Raw genomic sequence first — 20,675 nt, 5'->3', positions numbered from 1 at the left:
GGCCCAAGGCTGTGTATGCACAAGGACATTCACCTATGTGTGTGTGAGCATGCACTTCCTCTGTCTGTGTGTGTGTGTGTGTGTGTTTTATGGAGGACTTATTGGCAGTGGCAAATGGCCAAGCCGTTGAGCGACCACAGAAAAGTCTCCCTTTCTGTGTCCGTTTGACCGTTTGAAGGAACTGTAAAGGTGATTGAGGAAGCAAGCCTGTGATTTAGGCACTGCGTTAATTACAAGTCACAGAGCTGCAGAGTGTGTAGGGCAGAAGGTAGGGAAATGTTTTCTGAGTCAGTGAAGGGGCTGTTAAAATCTCTCACAAACACATTAGTGTTCATTACTGTTGTAACCTCTACCATCTTTCTTTTTTTCTCCCTTTCTACCTCTCTTTATTGGTCTCATGTGCAGTCACATATGCAGGCTGTATTTCTCTTGAGTGGAAAAATCATGAAGCTTCACGATGCAGAACTAAGACATTTACAGAGAATAACCTTAGATTGGGTTACACATTATGTGTGTGGACAGGCATTTAAATACAATTTTGACATGAGCGGGGAGTTGGGTTTTATGCTATAAGGCCAAAAGTAGTTAGTCCTCATACGTACATTTGGTCTGGGACTGCCGGGTCCCCCCCACCCTTTTCAGAAATTGGATAGTGTTTGATGTTCTCTTGGCGGCCTTATTCAGCAGTCATACTTCAGTCATAGATAAATAAATGTTTCATAAATTTCACAAATTTTCAACACATACTCATCTGGTTCTTTTTTGTATTAGATGCAGAGCATGTACATGAGAGGACAAGTGTCGCCGGCAAGATGCATTAATCTTTCTTAACGTGGGAAACAGTTGACTTCACTCAAGCAACCACAGTCGCACACGGCCACTTAACAGGGACATTCATTGATCCTAAACACCAGCAGTGCAGTGGTGAGTTTTTCCTGTCACTGACAAACTGACATAGCCTCAAATTTTCGCACTTCAACGTCAAAACTCCAAAATTTGTGACGTGCTGCTCTGATGAATTATTGCAGAGCGAAGGTAAGATGTGATTGATCAGTCAGTCACCCACTGAACTGAATCAGACATACCCTGACCCATCAGTTTAGTAACTAGATGATGGCTCACTCCTCACATACATACATCTACCTTCTGATGTGAGCAAAGGTGTTATTTTTTTTCAGGTAGAGCAAATCCCTGCAGCCAGGTTCAGAAATCTGGTGGAAAATCCAGAGCAACTTATTAATGGCCATGGCTTTGGAATGAGATGTTCAATGGCTGAAACTAATGATCATTTTCATTATCAAATAATCATAATTTATAGACTAAATGTCTTCACCAAAAATATCAGATTAGCATTTTAGAAGTGCAAGTTGACGACTTTAATACTTTACTTTGAATACTGTACATACTTCCACACTTTATTTTTATATTTTTACATTTTTATACTTTCTTTTTTCCTTAACTTTTTTATTATCATTTCTATCTCTTTAATGCCTTGATTAGCAACGTAAACAACAGAACAATTTCCCCTCGGGGATCAATAAAGTATTTCTGATTAAATGTCTTAATTAAAAGCCTTTAGTTTATAATCATATAAAACAGAAATCAGATCCTCATAATCAAGAAGCATAATTAAGAAGAAAGTGCATCTATGCACTGAAAGGAAACTATAATTGTTTGATTATTGAAAATTTATTAATTAATTTTCTGTTGATTGGCTAATTGATTAATCGACTTTTGTTTCAGTACTTAAATATGGATGTAATCTTCAAATGTTCGTATAGTTTGTTTGGGCGTCCACATAATTTTGGCAATGTAGTGTGTGTGGGCTGCAGGAGGATGCGTGTAGGTCTGATTGTATGGCTCTGGATGCGCCCAACGGGTGCCTTTTAATAACTTGAATGTTTCCCTGTTATCATTTTAATGTAGTTCAAAATGTTTTGGCCTGGATTTAAATTGAGATAGACACAATCCAGGCCTTCTAAATAGTTGATGCACATTTTTAATGCATCAGCAGCCTGCTTCCATTATTTCTTCTCATTTGGTTCAGTTCCAACCGGCTTATTATAGACGTGGAGTTTTTGTGGATGTTTTGTTTTCTCCCTGTTGTTCATAACAAGATAAAAGGGTTGAAGACATTTCATGTTTTAAGTGTTTAGGGGGGTTTATTTAGAACAAGTTTGGAACAAATGCTTAAGCGCACTTAATGGATGTTGCAGGAGGAATGCCAATGATGGTCCAGTCACAGTTTTTATTTTATTTATAAGTTTCTAATATTAAGATGTGTTTCAAAATATCTATATCTTTTGTTTTGTAGTTTGGGCTACCCTTTTGTTTAAACAGAACAGTACAAAATTACGTAGGCCTACTGATGACAGATGAGCTGTCTACGTACTGTGTAGTGCCTTACTGTACTGCTGTGGTAGAAGAACAAAAACTCTGTGCTTTCTTCAGACCTGAGAAAAAATACTTATTGAGTCCCACACAGAACAGAACCTTACCATTAAAGCTACTAAAAAATGACATAATAATTTGACTAAACTTTAAATCTTAATTTAGCTTGTAGGCCTTTTCCTCACATTTTTTTTAGCAATCAGAAACTTAAACAAATGTTTTTTTAAAGATAATTTTTAGAGGCTTTACATTTTGACTGAGCAAGAGGATTAAAGAATGTTCAGCAAATATACTGTAAAACAAATCGTCAACCCCAGGCTCTGTTAACAATAGCTTAATTTAAACTATGCATGGAAAATCACTAAAGCAGTCACTGTCACGCTACTGGCAGCAGAATGTCAAGAGTTGCTGGCAGTGGTCCAGTTCTGAGTCTTAACTCAGTTAGACTCTTTAATCCCATTACAAAAACAGATCTATCAAATTTTCCAAAACTACACAAAACTGTTGTAGGAAATTGGCAAAGTTAAGTTCTCCTCATTGTCTTTTTTTTTTCTCTGTTCACCACCAGGATAATTCGCCTTTTTCTCCTCACTCTGTACTGTTATATTACAGTAGTGTATGGAACCTTATATCTAAGACTTCCAGCTTCTGCCTGAGCCCAATTTACCCCCAAAGCATCACAACAGGAACTGGCTGTCAGGCATCAGCCACTAAGGGAGTGTGTCCTTTGAAGTCAGGGGAAAAAATACCAGCTTTGTGTTTTGTTGGATAACTTATCCTCATAGAATCCAATGAAGTTACAAGGAAAAGTTTTTGTATTGTTTGTTTCTGATTTGAAAAGTTAAAAAAGGGGGATCTGTAAATCAACGATATAAAAAGAACAATCCAAACTTTGACTGATTTTTTTATGGTTATGCTCATAAAGTAGCTTCACTGTATGTTTTTTTTTTAATGTCAGCCTTTGTTTGCAGTTTTGCAGATGAAGAAAAACATCCCAGAAAAGCCCAAAAAGCTTTCATAGTATATATACATTGATGAATATGGTACAGAAACTTCCCTCCATCCTCTCCTCATTCAAAACAAAGCACTCTGCAGCTGAGTTTTATAGTTACCAATTACTTTGAGAGAGGACACCGCACCACAACTCAAGCTGACAGGCAATTTTAGCAGCAGGAATGCTTAAAAATTTTGAATACCTCAACCCTGGTGTAAAGTTTGAAGTTACAAAACCCTAAGTATAAGCAGGATTTATACAGGTCCACAGACACACACACATAAACGTAGCATGCAGCTGGTATGTTAACTATCAATCAGTCCAACAAGGAAGGTATTTATGCGTCCTCTGACTTAAACACCAAAGCAAACATCCGGTTAAAACGGCCGCAAGGAACAGTGAATGCTCCCAACTGTGTGCGCGCGTGTGTGAGAAGGTGTTTCTGTGTGTGCAATGTAATGTGTGGGTGGCTGGCTGGCACTTGCATTGGGGATGAAGCTGCCAAAAAGCCTGCTGTCTGGACTCGGTTTACAGTGGAGTATCCCTCTTTCTGCCCTGCCGCCACACTCTGCCTCCGCCCCAAGACTCTGTGTGTCAGACGCAGTGTGGTTTAAGAAGGTGGCTTGCTGCCTATCAGAGATAGAGAGGCAGGGCAGACAGGGCCGAGGTGGGCTCTGTTGGCAGGAGAGTCAGACCTAACACACATTCGCACACACAGACACACACTCTTAGGCACACTTATATATATAGAACACACTCATTCGTGCACTGACTCGCTCTCTTATCCTCTGGCCTGCGACATGTGTGCGCTAATTAGCTCTTGGCACACTTGTGTGTGTGTGTGTGTGTGTGTGTGTGTGTGTGTGTTTAGCAGTCAGTCTTGCAGTCCCGTGAGTGTTTATTAAATGAGATTTTGGGCCAGATACTTAATGAAAGACCAGTCTGGGTTGGTGCTTTGGTTCAAAAGAGTCAGGGGGGAGGAGAGGGGAGGCAAGACAGGACAGTTGTGTGGTGTGAGGGGGAAGGATGGTGTGGTAGTGAGGCAGCTAGAGAAAAAAATAAGAATGAAGCCAAGAAAGAAATGTGCAGATTGTCATCTGAGTGAGAATGGAAAATGGGATATGAGAGAGAGAGTTTTTTTGTGGTTATTTAAGGAGGGATGAGGGATACAGGGAGGAATGGAGAAGGGAATGCAGTTGATTACTGTATTTTAATTTCCCTCTTCTGCCTGAGGATAAACTATCACACGCGCACACACATATATGCACACACACACACACACACACACACGCAGAGTCATGCACAGTTTTACAATTGAGTTTGTCTTTAATTAAAAGCCAGAACAATTTTGTCCAGTTTAATTAAATGTAGAACTAAAAGAAAGCAGAAAGTCGCATGTTGAATTTATGTTATATTAAGTCTCAACTGCATTGCTATTCAGTCAGAATGAGAAGACGCACGTAAGCAGCACACGTGCACGCATATTCGTACGCCTGCGTGTGTGTCTGACTATATTATAACTCGATGAGATTGTATAACCTCCCTCCAGCTACCCAGAACAAATAGGGACATTTTATTATTTTTTTGAAGGGAATTTCACATGAATTGAGGTCCTCTAATCTCTGTTGCCTGACTTCTTATTGGCAAGTTTCATTTATTTCACTTCGTGTTGCTTTTTTGATGTGAAAGTTCCATGTGAAGATTTTATGGGGGATCAAGCCTGAGACCTTCCAATTTGACACAAATGAACACGTAGCAAATCACTGTAGCCATCAGCCTGTAGTAATTTCACTTGTAAATAGTACATATAAATGGGATATATAAATAAGGAAAAATACTACATGAAAAAATACTTTTAACTCAACAAATGTCCAGATGTTAATATGCTATCTTAGTTCTACAGCATTCTCACACTCACCCACTGAGCTCCTGTGACTTTGAATGTTAATACCTCTCCTCTCCCTCTGACACAATCGGCAAGTGGAAGCATGCCTTCACTGTATATTAATCAGCATGTGCAGGTTAAAACAGATGTGCAGGTGGGCTGGTCAGTGCAGTTAATGAGATTAACATCTATAAATTGCATTATAGACCTCGGCGAGGATGCATGATCTATCCTTTCTCTGGAATAAGCAAGAGAAGGCAGGAGAAAGGTTTGGTTAAAGCGTCTGTTTCAAGGCAGCGAGATGCGGTTGAATGCACACACAGAGCAACATACACTCACACAAATAGAGTGTCAGTGTTGGGGTTGAGGCTCTGGCTCTTGTGGGTGTTCTCTTGGGAAATCACAGTGAATAAAATTAGACGTGAGGAATTCTGTCTGTATGTGAATGTGTGTTTGTGGGAGTGTGTGTCGAACAGCTCCACGTTCTCTTCTCCTCTCTCCTCAATCAATGCAGATCAATCGGTACCTATATTCATTTGTTGCACATACGAACGCCTACATGCACTCGGTTCCTGGATATACAGCCTATACAAGTCCTATCATGTTCTCATGTTCATAGGTGCATCAACACAGTAATCTCTAAGCTGTGGAGGCTGTTAGATCATATTACTTGGGTGCAATTTGGTTTTGCCAGCAAGCTGCATTTAACATTGGTTAAGAAGTGGCAGCCATGACACCAAATCTCTTATCATCTGATCAATCAACAGCAGCAGGTAGTCAAGATGCTGAAGTAAACTCTGATTCAACATTTTCCTGCTTTGGCAGAGTACTTTCTTTGTTGGCAGCCAGTACAATCTTTTACTACAATCTTTTCAATTTAGACTCCACTACAAGCCATATTAATATTTGTGTTTAATAGTCTGTATTATTGTGAGTTGTTGGTACCTGGGTATAGTGTCGATTCAGGTTGGCATAAGTGGCATGTGCCGTTTTGTGCGCCGAATTGAAATGGAGTGGAAAGTACGGCAAACTGGCACTGTGCCGATCCAGTCTCGGGGGGCGCACCTATTGCTGCCAATTCAACACTGCTAAACAATGCTCATAGAAAAACACACACATCTTACAAACGCGCACACACACATGCAGATGTTTTGTACAAAATAATGTCTTTCCAAATGGCACTCTTTTTCCAAATAAAATGTCTGTGAACGTGCAGGATTTGGGATAATTTTCTTCTATTATTTTTTGTTTAAGTAGTAAAGCTAAATTCATGTCACAATCTGAGCATACATTATTTATGTAGCTGAGTGGCGGGGGCACAGGAACAGACAGAATCTATAAGAATAAAAGACTGTCATCTCCCTTTAATATGCTTTACTCTCTGTTTGGTCATATTGATTTTGTTTCAGTGTCAGCTCTCAGGTTAGAATATTGGGAGATTTCCATTCACTGACATGCTGAAAACACAAGTAGCATCACTAAAAACATCAACCTGCGCTTCCTGCCTGACAGACACACAAGTTCAAACACATGAAAATCCGAGCGCTTCGGATATATTTTACTCTCCTCAACCCCACCTCCCCCATCCTCTCCCACAAAGTCTCCCTCCAAAATCAACTCTTCCTATTATACTACTTGAAAAGCAACAGCAATACAAACTGTACAGTACGTGATTGTTTTCTTATGTCTGTGTTCTATGAGCAGTGTGAGATCTTGTGCGTTTGTGATTTGTATGTGCTTGTGTATAATCTATGTTTGTGCTCTATTGATTGCTGCTGGTACATGGGGATGTAAGGATGGATCAGTGTAAAGAAGGAAGAACAGAAGACAATGCACAAACAACGAGACTGGCCAAAAGAATGAAAGCGACACACAATGAGCCACATATCAATTTGAGACAGGAGGAGAGATTTATTTAAGCTCTGCGAATCCTCTTTCCTTTCTGATGATAGTATTCAATGTTTCCTTCCCCCCTTATGAATTCTAAATGATCCATGTACCAAACACTCTCCTCTTGTCTGAGTCTTAGTTTGAGTAGTGTTCTTGTCTGAGATGGAGCAACACTAGAAAGACGCATGTTTAGCTTTCTGTTGTTGTTATTTTGTTTTCTAATCCCATGTTGTCTCTGTGTCTCGTTTGTGCCCTACAGAGCAATCACTTTAGACAATCAGCTCGTCGTCTTGGCAACCACTGCGGCAGATGCAGGGCGTTACCACGTGGAGGCGGTGAACGAAATGACAGGAGAGAGTGTGACGAGTCCCGCCGTCTACCTGAGCATCGCAGGTAGAAAAACAACCCCGCTAATTAACATGGTGTACATTCAGCAAGTCAGAATCAGTTGAGTCTACACTGAGTGAAACCATGCAGCATATTTACATTTCACAAAGAAGAAGAGTTTATTCCCTAATCAAATATGACTGATTATGGATTATAAGATTTTCAGACTCTTTGAGAAATTGCTACTTGATCATTATTTGATTTTATTTCACCTTTTTGTAGGCTTCTGGGGAAGCGTGATTGGGCTCTCTGTGTTGAATGAATCCAGTTTACTAAAAAAATAAGAAAAACTCAAAGATTCGTTGAAATCTGCACTATTTGTCGAGCTGAGAAGGCAGAAGGCAGCTTGAGTGGCAGCCTAATTACTGTTGACAAACTGTAAATAAAACCTGAAAACGAGATGAGCAGAGGAGGAAATGAAAGGTTGATTAAATATGTATGTGACATATTAGAAAAACAGATGAAGCCCACTTAATTTTGTACTCAGTATTTTTTTGCAAGCTACTTCATCCAAACTGGCTAAAAGAATCATTTTCCGGCTAAAAATGAGAGCATTGAATATAGTAAAGAGGGAGGAGAGACAAAACATTGAAGAAAAAGTTGTTGCCCCCTTACCTTTGGTCTTGGGTATTTTACCAGTCTGGAACTAGATCTAAAAAGAAATCCAAAAATAAAATTATTAAGTTATTATAGCCCACATCCAGGACCCCAGTGTTGTTTCAGATACAGCTGTTTATTGGTGTTTACAGACTCTTGTTATTTAAAAAATATTAAAATCATAGTTTTGCATTGCATGTTTATGGTTTTACATTAAATTAAAGGGTAAATTCCTGAATTCAAACTTAATTTGCATTGGCCATTGTGCTCCACGTATTCATTGTTTTTGGTTAATTAACACCAGGGCGGGTTCACACCTGCCTTGTTTAGTCCGATTGAACTGAAACCTAGAGGGTTTACCCCCTTCCTGCAGGTCGTTTAGTTTGGTGTGAACGCCAGACTCGAACTGTGGTGCGGGCCAAACATCCGCTCCCTGGTCCGCCTCGAAGGGGTGGTCTTGGACCGCTGTGTGAACACCATTTGAACCAATAACAGGAAGCGTTCTATTGTATGTAGGGATGTCACAATACCAGATATTTTGTAGGCGATATCAATACCAGTAAAATTCCACAATTCTTGATACCAAATTTGATACCACATTATAAAACAAATACAAAATAATAAACCTCTACTGAGAGTGCAAGCGGTAGTTTAAATTTACTGAGCGTTAGTCTGGAAATATTTATTTAAAACAAGATTACAACATATGACACAGACTGGAAAGTGGTAAGGACAGCAGCGTATTCTGCTACAAGCTATGTTCTCATTACATCTGAACACGGTAGCCTTTAGTGTTTAGCCATTGCAAATGTTGGCCAGGCGATGCAGAAATAATGGTAACACAAAGTACTTCTATACCTACGTGTTTTCCAAAATTGTGAAAACATGTTGGTTTTCTGAAAATTTTGGTATCAACTTGGTACAGAAGTATTTGTTCTCGTGACATTCCTAATGTTTCAACCGGACCTTCAGGTGTGAACCGGCCCTTAGTTAATGGCCCTTTTGGAAGACATAGGCTACACTCACAACAAACAGAAAAGTTTGGTGACTGTTTGCTCTGTGTTTTGTCACAGCCTTTATCGCTGAATCACATTATGGCTGTATCCTTCTCTCTAAATCGCTTCTCCTTGGAGGCCAGAGGATAGAGTCTACAGTCCTTCAGCTGAAGTGTTCACTGTGGTTAAATGAGAGGAGGGAGGGAGCGAGGGAGGGAAAGAGGGCTCTGTCCCTTGTGGCTGTATGGAGTTTTAATTAGATTCTCTTTACAGGGTTGTATCCTTTGGCATCCTTTGTCACACACACTGACACACACACAATCACATAAATATACGCACAGTACCTTGTTACAGCTGTCAGAGTGGAGTGCTCCCTTGGGTGTTTTTTAAGAATCGTAAGGGAATAGTTAGGCTTCACTGATCAGTCTTCGGCCATAAATGTCTGCGTGGGCAAGTGTGTGTTAGTCTCTGTTTATCACTGTGTATTTTCTACAGTAAACATTTCTTGGGTAAATATCCTTTGCTATAAAGCAGCATGTTTGATTAAGGTATTTGTTATTGAGACTGGAGAGGAATATAGTAATGAACTGGAGGACAAAAACAGTGGCAACATGGAACAGGTCTTCTTTGTTCCTCAGATTCGAAAGGGTTTGAATCGTATTATGTGTCTGCCACATAGCAAACTACACTGTTTACACTGATTAGTGCCAGCTTACTCTTATTAGCAAGATGAAAATGCTATAGCAGATTACAATTTTGGATTAAAATGATGCCTATACTGACAGTTTTGATTTACTAATCACAGTATTCTCTGTTATCCTAAGAGTTACATATTACATATAGACTGAGACTGGGCATATTAATGACGGAGATCAGTCAAGCTTTGCTTGCAGGAAATTTGAGGAAAAAAAGAATCAATTTCTCGCTAATTAGATTAAATTGAAGTGGACTGAGGTGATGAGCAGTTCACCAGTTTAATTGGTTAAGCATGTGAAAGAACTCATACAAATAGTGTTTTTTTTTTTTTTTGGTTCATCTGTACCTCCTTTTTTCTTTTTGCATTTCTTGTCCTATCTCTTTGTCCTTCCATTTCCTGTCTCCCCTCTTTTAACATTTCCATTTTATTAAGCAGCCTGTACAGGATCTGAAGACCATAGCTGTCAGTCAAATTTTCTATTTCTAAAAATGTTGTCTTTTCAGAAATTCTCCAGAATAAATGAGATACCTATTTTCTGTTCTCCCCTTGCTTAGTTTGATTCGAGCGTTGTGCTCAACAAAGAAGAAGAGACAGAGAATTGGCAGAAAGAGAGAGAGACTCACTCTTTCTCTCACTCAGTAATGAAGTGAGTCATGGGTGTAGACAGAGGATATGACCAACAACCTGTTAATGTCAGGACTGCTGGTGGAGAAAGCTCTTATATGTGTTTTCCACACAAACAAGCATGTCACGACTGACAGTAAAAATCCTTTGACTAATCCCCAAAGACGGTAAGAAAAGTGGCACCCATCCAGCTGTATGACTTGCCTACTTGACGCTATCTGCGCGTCCCTGACCGCTGTCCACAAGTGTGGCCTATACTGCTGAAAAGAAAAATCCCCAACTGTCATCTGTATTTGAGCTGGAACAGCCACAATTGATAGCAGCTCAGCAGCTTGGTGAGAGGTCATACACTGTAATCACAGGAAGTACGGCTCCTGGAGCTTTTTATCACTGTCAACAACATATGGTGTTAAAGAAGACTTTCAGTCACTGCAGACTAAAGATTGATAGAAGTTGAATTTTTAATATTTAAAGAAGAACATGTACTGTACAAGGTTCCCAATTATCGAGTCAACACATTAAATCACATCCACACAACCACTCCGGGGAGGGGGGGGTCAGATACAAGGTGCAGGTCTGGTCAATTAGTTAAAGTATACATGTGTTTGATTCAGTGTGTTAGTGTGTGTGTGTGTGTGTGTGTGTGTGTGTGTGTGTGTGTGTGTGTATGTGTTTGCATTAGATAGAAAGATAGTTCTAATGGCATCAGGGTATTTCTGTTAGTATCAGGAGATGAGGATCCCTACTCCAATTAATTAAGCTCCATGCATACCTGCTATCATCTCACACACACTCCTCAGACTGTCAATCAAAACAGCAGTCAGTCTCCCTGTTGCCCAGAAGAGTGTGTGCATGTCTGTGTGCTTCTCTTCAGTTCACAGCAGTGGAGGTCTTTGTAGATTTGTACATCAGACCATTAGAGCAGCAATATCCCCAAAGAGAGTACTCGCTGGAGAGAGACTCACACACACATATATGCAAACGTACACATGCAACCTGAAACACTATTTATCTGGACATCATCGCAGACCTGCATTTTACAGAATAAGAAAATGAGACAAAGTGGCTTGAGACCTCCCTAAAACAAGATAAAGAAGTCATGATCTCACATGTATTTATCTCATATAACAAGAGGAGAGGAGAGGGGATGCAGGGCAGACAGGAGAAAAGAAGAGAAGAAAGAGATGGTAAGAGAATGTGGCAGACGCATATATGCTAATAATAATTACTGTAGCACTCAGCTTTGAGCTCAACAGTTGATCAGCTGCCTTTATCTTTTCTATAGAGAAGATAGTAATGTTACGCTTGTCAATGAATGCTGAACTGCAAAAATAGCTGAAATATTACGCATACATACACTGCTTACCCAGATATTTCAGCTGCCACTTCCACAAAGTATTTGCTTTTCTGCAGTAAAAGCAGAGATGACTTTAGGTCCCTAAATGTTGATAACGCCTTTGCTGCAAATGCTGACATGCTGAAACTGAGGTGACAACAACAGGTTAGACAAAGCTGAAATACAACTCTTTTCACAAGTTTACATCTGGTGAACTTCTTGATGATACAATCTGCTCTACATAGTGTACCTCCATAATCACTATATGGCAGAAGTCAATGCGAACTCCTGGCAGCAAAGTTTCTTGAAATAAGTTCTATTGAACACAAGAAAGTTGGAGGAATTTCCAGCTCGCCTTTGAAGCTTCATAGATCCGCACAGTAATTTGAGTTTTAAATTTGATTCTGCTGAATAAAGAGCAGAGACAACAAGCAGTCATTTTCACAAGTACTGTATACAGTGAGGTAGCTCAACAGAGAACAAATATAGAGAAAAGCAACCACAAAGCTGAGACGATGAGACGAAGCACTGACACAAGAGCAACACAGAAGAGCATGTTGGAAAGAAAACTAAGGGACGGATTGGCTCTGAGTGAATTAATGCATTGTAAAATAACCTTGCATCCTTTCATAACCTTAATCATTGTATGTGTGCGTCAGGGAGGGTGTGGGAGTCTGAGTTTGATTACCTCGGCTTGGTGATTGGAGGAGAGTCTGTCTGATTTTGATTACGCCTTCTGACGGAGACTCCCCTAGTGTCTGCCATTTTACATCACTCCATTTCTCCAGTTTATCCTCTTTCCCCCCCATGCTTCCATCAAGCAGGGCTTGTCGCCCCGCGGCCCTGAGAAGTGACAGAGTGGCCTTTGTCAGGACCTGAAGAATAGACTCATGTAGCATCTGACTCAGTTGAACTCCGGATAACCCAGACACACACACACACACACACACACACACACACACACACACACACACACACAGTGTTACATATACACACACACAGTGTTACACACACACACACACACACACACACACACAGTATTGGTTGAGAATTGAAAGTAGAGAAGAGATGAGAGAAAAATGAATGTTTTGCTTGAAACATTCAAACAGCATATGGCACATGACACACAAGTTTCTGTTACTTTGAAACACTTTTATGAATATATGGTTTTGATGATCGCTGAAACCTGTTAGTATAAAGTGTGTGTGCGCTGTGATAATGTTTGCGTTGTTATTTTTATGCATGCCTGTGTGTCTCTGTGTCATTTGTTTCTTTTTCTAATCGTCTTCCCTCCCTTCCAGATGTTTCCTTTCCACATCACTGACTCTTAAATGAGAGCCTGCCATGGATCTTTCTGTGCATGTGTGTGACTGTGTGTGTCTAAACACCCATGTTTGTGTGTGCGTGTTTGCTCCAGGTCTCATCCCAGTTGTTCTGTGGCGCGTCTAATTGGAGGTATTTTAGTGTCCCTGGAGAGTGTGTGTGATTGTGTTTTTGTGGGGTGGAATCTTTGCGGTTTGTGTGTGTGCGCACAAGTTAAAATGTGTGTGCGTTGTAGTTTCGCAGACCCCGACACCTGCGAGCCCTCATTTAAAAGCTTAAACGTAGGATCTGAGAACCCCCTGTATCCCTGTGTGCAGTCAAGTTGTTTCCAATGCTGCGGCTCTAATTATGCGCTCAAGGTGTCTTGCATTTTGCGGCATCATGCCTTGGTAGGCTTCAAGGAACACCATAGAAACCTCTCTAGCCAAAATGGCAACATAATGATCTGCGCCACAATCTGCCTGTGTGTGCTCCACATGGATAGACATTGTGCAGCTTTCTAGTGGTGGTTAGGGAATACCTCTAAGGAGATTTTAATCAAACCAGTGAGAGAAGAACATAGACAGACATTTGGAGTGATTCTCCCTCATACTTTGGCTGGTGACCCCTAAAAACAAAATAAATGCCAAATTGGATGCTTTGTAACAACTCACCACCCCCTGATACAAGCACAGGTGTATGCACTGAAGAGTGACGCTAAAGCTTTTTTCTCCCTCTCTCCCTCTCAAATGACTGCTCTTAATTAATTACCAGCAGAATCACTGGCAATGTGTGGAGGCAGCTGCCAATATTCTTTATTTAACAGCGAGATTTAAATGGCTGAAAGATTTCAGTTACAGTCAGATGCTGTTAGACTTCTCTCCTATTAGCTAACAAGGGCCTTTCTGCATTGAAGTTCTTTTCATGTGGGTGCTAATCTATGATTGGCAAATGCAGCAGCGTTCAGATCAGAGCAGTACACATTCGGTGACTTTAATTTGAAAGATGGCACGAAAAGTTCTAACAGGTTAATAAGTAAGTCACTTTTAAGTAGTATGTTAATTCCACTATATACACACACAATATATGTTTTGTGTTGAAGGTAGAAGAAAAATTTTTCAACTGAACAGAAAAAAGAAGAGAGCCGGAGTTACAAACAAAAGCCACTTGATGCAGCTATTGAGTTTATTGGCAGTCAAAAAAAAAGCAACCTGGACGCAAGCTTAGCTGAAACGTCTGTACATTTTATTCCCCGGTGCTGAACTTTAAAACTGTGAACTGAATTAAGCAACAGTGTGAAAGATTTGAGTGTGCAAACAATTTTGGGATCCGTGTTTTGTGCTAAAATTATTTGTCCATTAATTGATTAGTCAAAGTATTATTGTTGAAAAATTGAAAAATGCCAGAGGTTCACTAGTGATGTGAGGATTTGCTGCTTTTGTCTGCGTTATCATTCATCATTGTAAATGTAATATATTTGGGTTTTGAAGTGTTCGTTGAACAAAACATCTGAATAGTCAGCTTGGTTCTGAGACATAGCGCAGCAGTTTTTCACTTTTGAGGCAATTATTATTATAATTAAAGACAATTGTTTGATGGAGCTCACTCCGATCACTACTCCAGGTGTCATTGAGATTCAATGGAAGCAACAAGCAGTGCTCAGCAAGCACTGAAACATATTTTTGTCCCTGGATTTGTTGATACCTTTGGTTTAAGGCGGCCACATACAGCTTCTGCAGAAACCAATTTGAACAGGTTCTTTTGAAAATAATTTGGAGACAAAAGACAACACCACATGGGCTTCAGACGCTGCAGTGTGTTCAGGCTTACTTGCCAAATAACTCAAAAGTTTTACACACCAGGCCTCATTTTGTGACCATCTGTGATTACTCCCGAACATCACATGGCTAGATGTGCAAAAAAGCTTCACTTGCCGTTGGTGTTCATTGTATCCATCAGTCATTTTCCTCAACAGACTTGCATGAAAGCAAGCATGTGTATTCCTTCATAGAGCATATTTTCCTCATATGCCTTTTGCAAGTTTGTAGGCAACAATTGTCTTGTTTTTTCAAATACTGGAAAAGAACATAGCCTATAGTCAAGCGTGGGCTACAGGATTCCCATGCCTAGATATTCTGAATGAATTAGTGTCTTAAATAGTTTCAAAATAATTGATGGGCTTTGAAGAAACTGTAGTCCAGCCCAAGTCGATCCTTTTGAAGTAGAGATTGCATAGGCAGCCTGTATTCAAAGGCTGTCCAAAGGCTAGTTGTGTTGTAGATAACCATTCTGAGGAACACTTATCTGAATCCCTAATGCATTTAATTATATGTAAACCTTGAAGAATGAGCACAAGTATGCTGGTGTTTGGCAGTACTTTCTCGCATGCTTATATGTATAACTTTGCAAATGCAAGGTTAATTTGAAAGATCTAACCCTGAATGAGGACGCATTAGGACTGCAATGATCTCTTTTGTATTAAAAGTCTGGTAATTTGAAGTCTACAGATGTGGAACACACTCACACGAACGATCATACAAATAGGCACTAATACTCGGTGGTTTTGATAAAGAGGCTCAGCTAATGAATCAGTGTTTTGATTAATTCCTGCTACAACTGGTTGTGTCTGGAATTATTAGATTCAATATTGTAGTTGCAAAGGGATCAGACTTCTCACTGTTGATCCCCGTCTCCCCTCTGTCTGTTTCTTCTGTCTCTCTCAGTCCCTTCTCTCTTTCTCTCTCAGTGTAATGAGGCTCCTCTGTGGTTCTATAATTAAAACCCCAGTGTACAGACAGAGAGATGGCGTGATGGAAGGATGGACAGGAAACTGACTCATGGACTGTGTCAGTATGACAAGCGAACTGTGTGTGCATGCTCTACTTGTTCCACCTAGTTATGGATTTAATTGCAAGTGTGTTTTGCAGTATAATGAAATAGATTAAGACAGATGCCCATGTATACGTCTTTGACAGAGTATTTTGCAGTCGCACACCCACTCAAAACCGTTTTCAAATCCTCCTCCATTCACGAGTAAAATAGTCAATAGACAAAAAGAAGTCAACAAAAAGGCAGGCATTGAGAGAGGTGTCCAGTGGGAGAGGAAACGGACAAAAAGTCACAGGCGCTGGATGTAACAAGTTTCTAAGAATCGATGAACAAGCAGAGACTGTGGAGGTAAAAAGGCCACAGAACAGGAGCAGAGAGAAGCTCAGAAAGTTTTAATGTAATTCAGGTTTCTGCCAACATTGTTTACTGCAAGGCACCAGTTGTATTCAGGGCACCCTGGTGTACAAATCTTTGTCTATACTGTATTTGAGAAGTGTTTGAGTCAGGATTGTCTAGGAGGGGGGTCAAATGGTACTTTTCTAGGGGGTCACTGCTCTATCCAAACAATACTGTGAAAACTGTACTTCGACAAGGGCCACAAAAGTATATTAAAATAACATGAGAATTGATTTTAGATTAGTATTGTAGACATTGACATAGACAACTTTGTGATTACTCTGAACAAAAGAGAATCTTAAGGGAATTATAAAATCATGTGGATCAGAAATACGGTGATCAAGTGCACACTTAGTTTCACCAGGATTTAACTGATCCACTGACAAGCACTTTAATCAATATTTTGCTGAAAGGCAACTTCATATAACTTGAATAATAACTTTAATTAATCTGTATCTTCAAAATCAGACCAATTTACTGTAGCTTACATTTGGTGATAATAGCTGAATTAATGTGATACTTAAATTTTACATTTATTATTATGATCAATACATTAAAAAAATGGCTTAATATTTAGTGGTGAATGCTATGTAGTTGTTTACTTATTGTAATAATGACTAACATCTGGTAAGTCATATCTGATAATTAAAGCTGAAGATATCAGATATCATGACGGCTCTCAGTCTCCAGTTTAGCTGCTGAGCTAACGTTAGCTAACGTTCTAATTGCACAGACTAAGAGAACAAGCTGCTGTTCAGCTCTAAATGTTCAGAGATCCCAATTGAAGTGATTAAAATATTGGCGTGAGCTTCTTAAAAGATTAGAGATTCAGACAATTGTATTCCATCTGCTAGCGTTAGCTGTCGGTCGGTAGTCGACTACTATCTATGTACTCTAATGCCAAGATTATGACGTGCGTGATCAGCTAAGATTGTTTGTTAACCACCAGACCATCATTTTGTTGTTTTTTTAACACCACAATGACGCAATCCCTGCTCACTTTTTGAGTCACCAGTTTGCTAGGTAAAGGTTTAACAAACAGTTCATTTTGTGGTTTGGCAAAGTGATGAATACATTTCAATACTGCTCATAAAATCTAAAAATAAGAAGTCGGCTAACAGCATTGATTCAGGCCTTTATTTTATTGGGGACAACTGGGCACAAGGGGGTTGTAGTGATGAGATATTGTATGTTTAAGAGTGTCTTTGTTGCAATGGTGTGCTCAGACCCTGTTTGAGTATAACAGTCACAGAAAGGCCAGGCAAAGTTCACTCAGTTCAAAAAGGCAGGCAAGGGTTAAAACCAGATCAAGCAAACACGTGCAAACTAGGGACAAGGCAGAGAATCATCAAACCCTGACTCAGGTAATAGATCAGGCAGGTACATTCAGACAGGCAGACTTATGCTGCGTTCCAGGCAACTCGGAACTGGGAAATTTCCCACCTCCAACTAGAAAAAAATACCATGGAACACCACCTGAAGTTGGATTTCCTTCTTGTGAACTTGGAGAAAAAAATATATGTACATTGGCAACTCCCCTGGAAGCACACATTGTAAATGGTAAACCATTAACTAAAAGGCAAAGTAAAGTATTAAATTAAAATAATACATACTAGTATCAAACAGTAAAACTTGTTCTGCATGTAAATCGATGTAGAAATACTTTGTCAATGTTTTTAGGTAACTGGTTACAATCTGTCATCTTCTCTACCCAAAAGTTATTCAGGAAAATGTTAAAAATGCTGAGAAATGTGAAAACATTTGGAAATATAGCCTACAACTTTTGAGGATTACCAACTGATGTAGCTAGAAGGATACACAGTGAACGAGTAACGTATATTTATCACCTGTTTTTAATAAAATGGCCATGCTTTTAATTAACACCAAGTGCACTGCTGAGGGTTTAACTGTGCATAAACCTGCCAAAGAAACATAAGTTTGTCATGGTCAGCCATGGTTATTGTTTACTTTTAGCGTCATGCACCACCGTGCAACTGAAACGCTTTGAGGTCGGAAAATGGATATTCCAACTTATAAATTTCCCAGTTCCAACCAGTCTGGAATACGACATTGGTACTGCTAGTCTCATCAGCAGGTGAGTAAGTGGGCGGAGATAGACAGGTGAGGGGAATGGCTGGAAAGGGGTGACTGCAGCACTGGAGGAAGTGGCTGGATCTATAATGATAGGGAGATCTATAATGATAGGGAGATTTAACATATGACAGAAAAACACAGAGCAAGTAAATTAATGAGCGTTTAGCATTGTGACAGTCGCGACAGTGAGTTTACAGTGGGGATAACAATTATTTGATTTGTGCAGGTCTACAATTTTATCCCTGATGTCCTTACACAGCTCTCTGGTCTTGGCCATTGTGGAGAGGTTGGAGTCTGTTTGAGTGTGTGGACAGGTGTCTTTTATACACGTAACGAGTTCAAACAGGTGCAGTTAATACAGGTAATGAGTGGAGAACAGGAGGGCTTCTTAAAGAAGAACTAACAGGTCTGTGAGAGCCAGAATTCTTACTAGTTGGTAGGTGATCAAATACTTATGTCATGCAATTTTTGTGATTTTCTGGATTTCTGTTTTAGATTCAGTCTCTCACAGTTGAAGTGTACCTTTGATAAAAATTACAGACCTCTACATGCTTTGTAAGTAGGAAAACCTGCAGAATCAGCAGTGTATCAAATACTTGTTCTCCCCACTGCGTGTGTGTGTGTGTGTGTGTGTGTATATATATATTATTATTTTCTTCATATTTGTTGTGTGTGAAGAACAGTGAGCTGACATTGTATGAAATGTGCTAAATAAAAACTTTGACTTCAGATTGTTTTCATGGCAATTTTCAGTAGACAGCAAACTGCCTCAACATTGACCAGAGGTGGGTTGTTTGAGATTTTGGATAAAAAGTTACAACCATGTCAGAAACTTGTTTTGAAATATTCCAATATTGAATTAGAATTTCCCCCAAAAATTACAGATAAACAGTGACAGAAAATTTCATTCATATCGCTCACCCTACACACAGAACATATACTTCAAGCAACAAATGACAAAATCACCTCCCTCTCTTTGCCCCCTTCCCTCTGTTATTGAACATATTTCCCCTTCCTCAGCACCTCATCAGCTTTCCTCCTATTTACCCATCCTTTATCTTGCCTATGTTCCTTAAATCCAATCTTTCCTTTGCCGCCCGGCCCCATCATTCACCAGCACAGTTTCCCCCCTCAATCTCTCTTTTCTCTTCCACTTCTATTGCTTCAAATTAACATCTGCTGACTGGCCTGCTACTCCAATAACCTGTTACACCCAGTCAGGAAGCACTGACACACAGAGACAATCAGTGTGTTCACATGCACAATAATATTTCATTTATATTCGATAAAAACTGAACCCTGAATATAGCCAGTATGTGCTAATACAAGCTGGCATATAAAAACTGTATCCCGTTGGTTTGTTCACTTTGGAGTTGTTGAGTCTCACGCATTTTCACTCAGTGATGAGTTTCAAAATAAAGCACCACTACTGAACACATTGGGAAAACTGTAAAGCGCCTGTCTTCATGTACACCACGTCCAACTTGAGGCATCAGCTGGAATAAAGCTCCTATTCAGAATATTAATGTTCCTGCACACTCACTGACTGACTTACACACACAGTCAGGGTGTATAGTGAGGTAGCGATAAGGGACGTGTGACTGACAGAATCATTAAAACCATGAGCACCACACTACTTATCTGCACACTTGACACCTCATTCAGCATCCCGTGTGTTTCGTGTGTGCTCGTGCCTGTCATCTCCTTAAACCAGCCAAGATGGTATCACTACTTGTCTGGAGATGTGCATTAGTCACCGTCGCTGGTACATCAACTACGTTTCCACCTACATCATCCACAATAACAACACATTTCTCCATCCAACTCCCCCCCTTGCTTGTTCAACTACATGTTGTTGCACTTACAAACTGAACAAACGCATCAACACAGGAAATTGTTCCATCCGCTTCATTCTCTTATTGCTGTAAGACACACTTGATGCACACACAAAGATACAGTGGGGAGAACAAGTATTTGATACACTGATGATTTTGCAGGTTTTCCTACTTACAAAGCATGTAGAGGTCTATAATTTTTATCATAGGTACACTTCAACTGTGAGAGACTGAATCTAAAACAAAAATCCAGAAAATCACATTTGAGATATATATATATATATATATATATATATAGAGAGAGAGAGAGAGAGAGAGAGAGAGAGAGAGAGAGAGAGAGAGAGATATCCAGTGAAGTAATCTAAATATAGGAGTAATATGTTCAGTTTCTCTTGTCCTGGCTGCAGCATTTTGAATGAGCTG

General features: G+C 39.8%; 1 protein-coding gene across 2 annotated transcripts in view; it reads left to right on the top strand.

Moving 5' to 3' along the window:
- The window catches only part of LOC119898741 (protein sidekick-1-like), a 240,671-nt gene that overhangs the window by 110,303 nt on the left and 109,693 nt on the right, over positions 1–20,675 (top strand). For both annotated transcript variants that reach the window (XM_038712948.1, XM_038712947.1), the window contains exon 5: positions 7,420–7,553. In XM_038712948.1, the coding sequence (XP_038568876.1) occupies positions 7,420–7,553 (134 nt within the window). The remainder of the gene's footprint in view (positions 1–7,419; positions 7,554–20,675) is intronic.

The sequence above is a fragment of the Micropterus salmoides genome, unplaced genomic scaffold (genome assembly GCF_014851395.1).
Source record: "Micropterus salmoides isolate LMB-PRFRI ecotype aquatic unplaced genomic scaffold, ASM1485139v1 Ms_hic_scaffold_12, whole genome shotgun sequence".
Classification (NCBI taxonomy): domain Eukaryota; kingdom Metazoa; phylum Chordata; class Actinopteri; order Centrarchiformes; family Centrarchidae; genus Micropterus; species Micropterus salmoides.
This window is presented reverse-complemented; position numbering and strand designations above follow the sequence as displayed.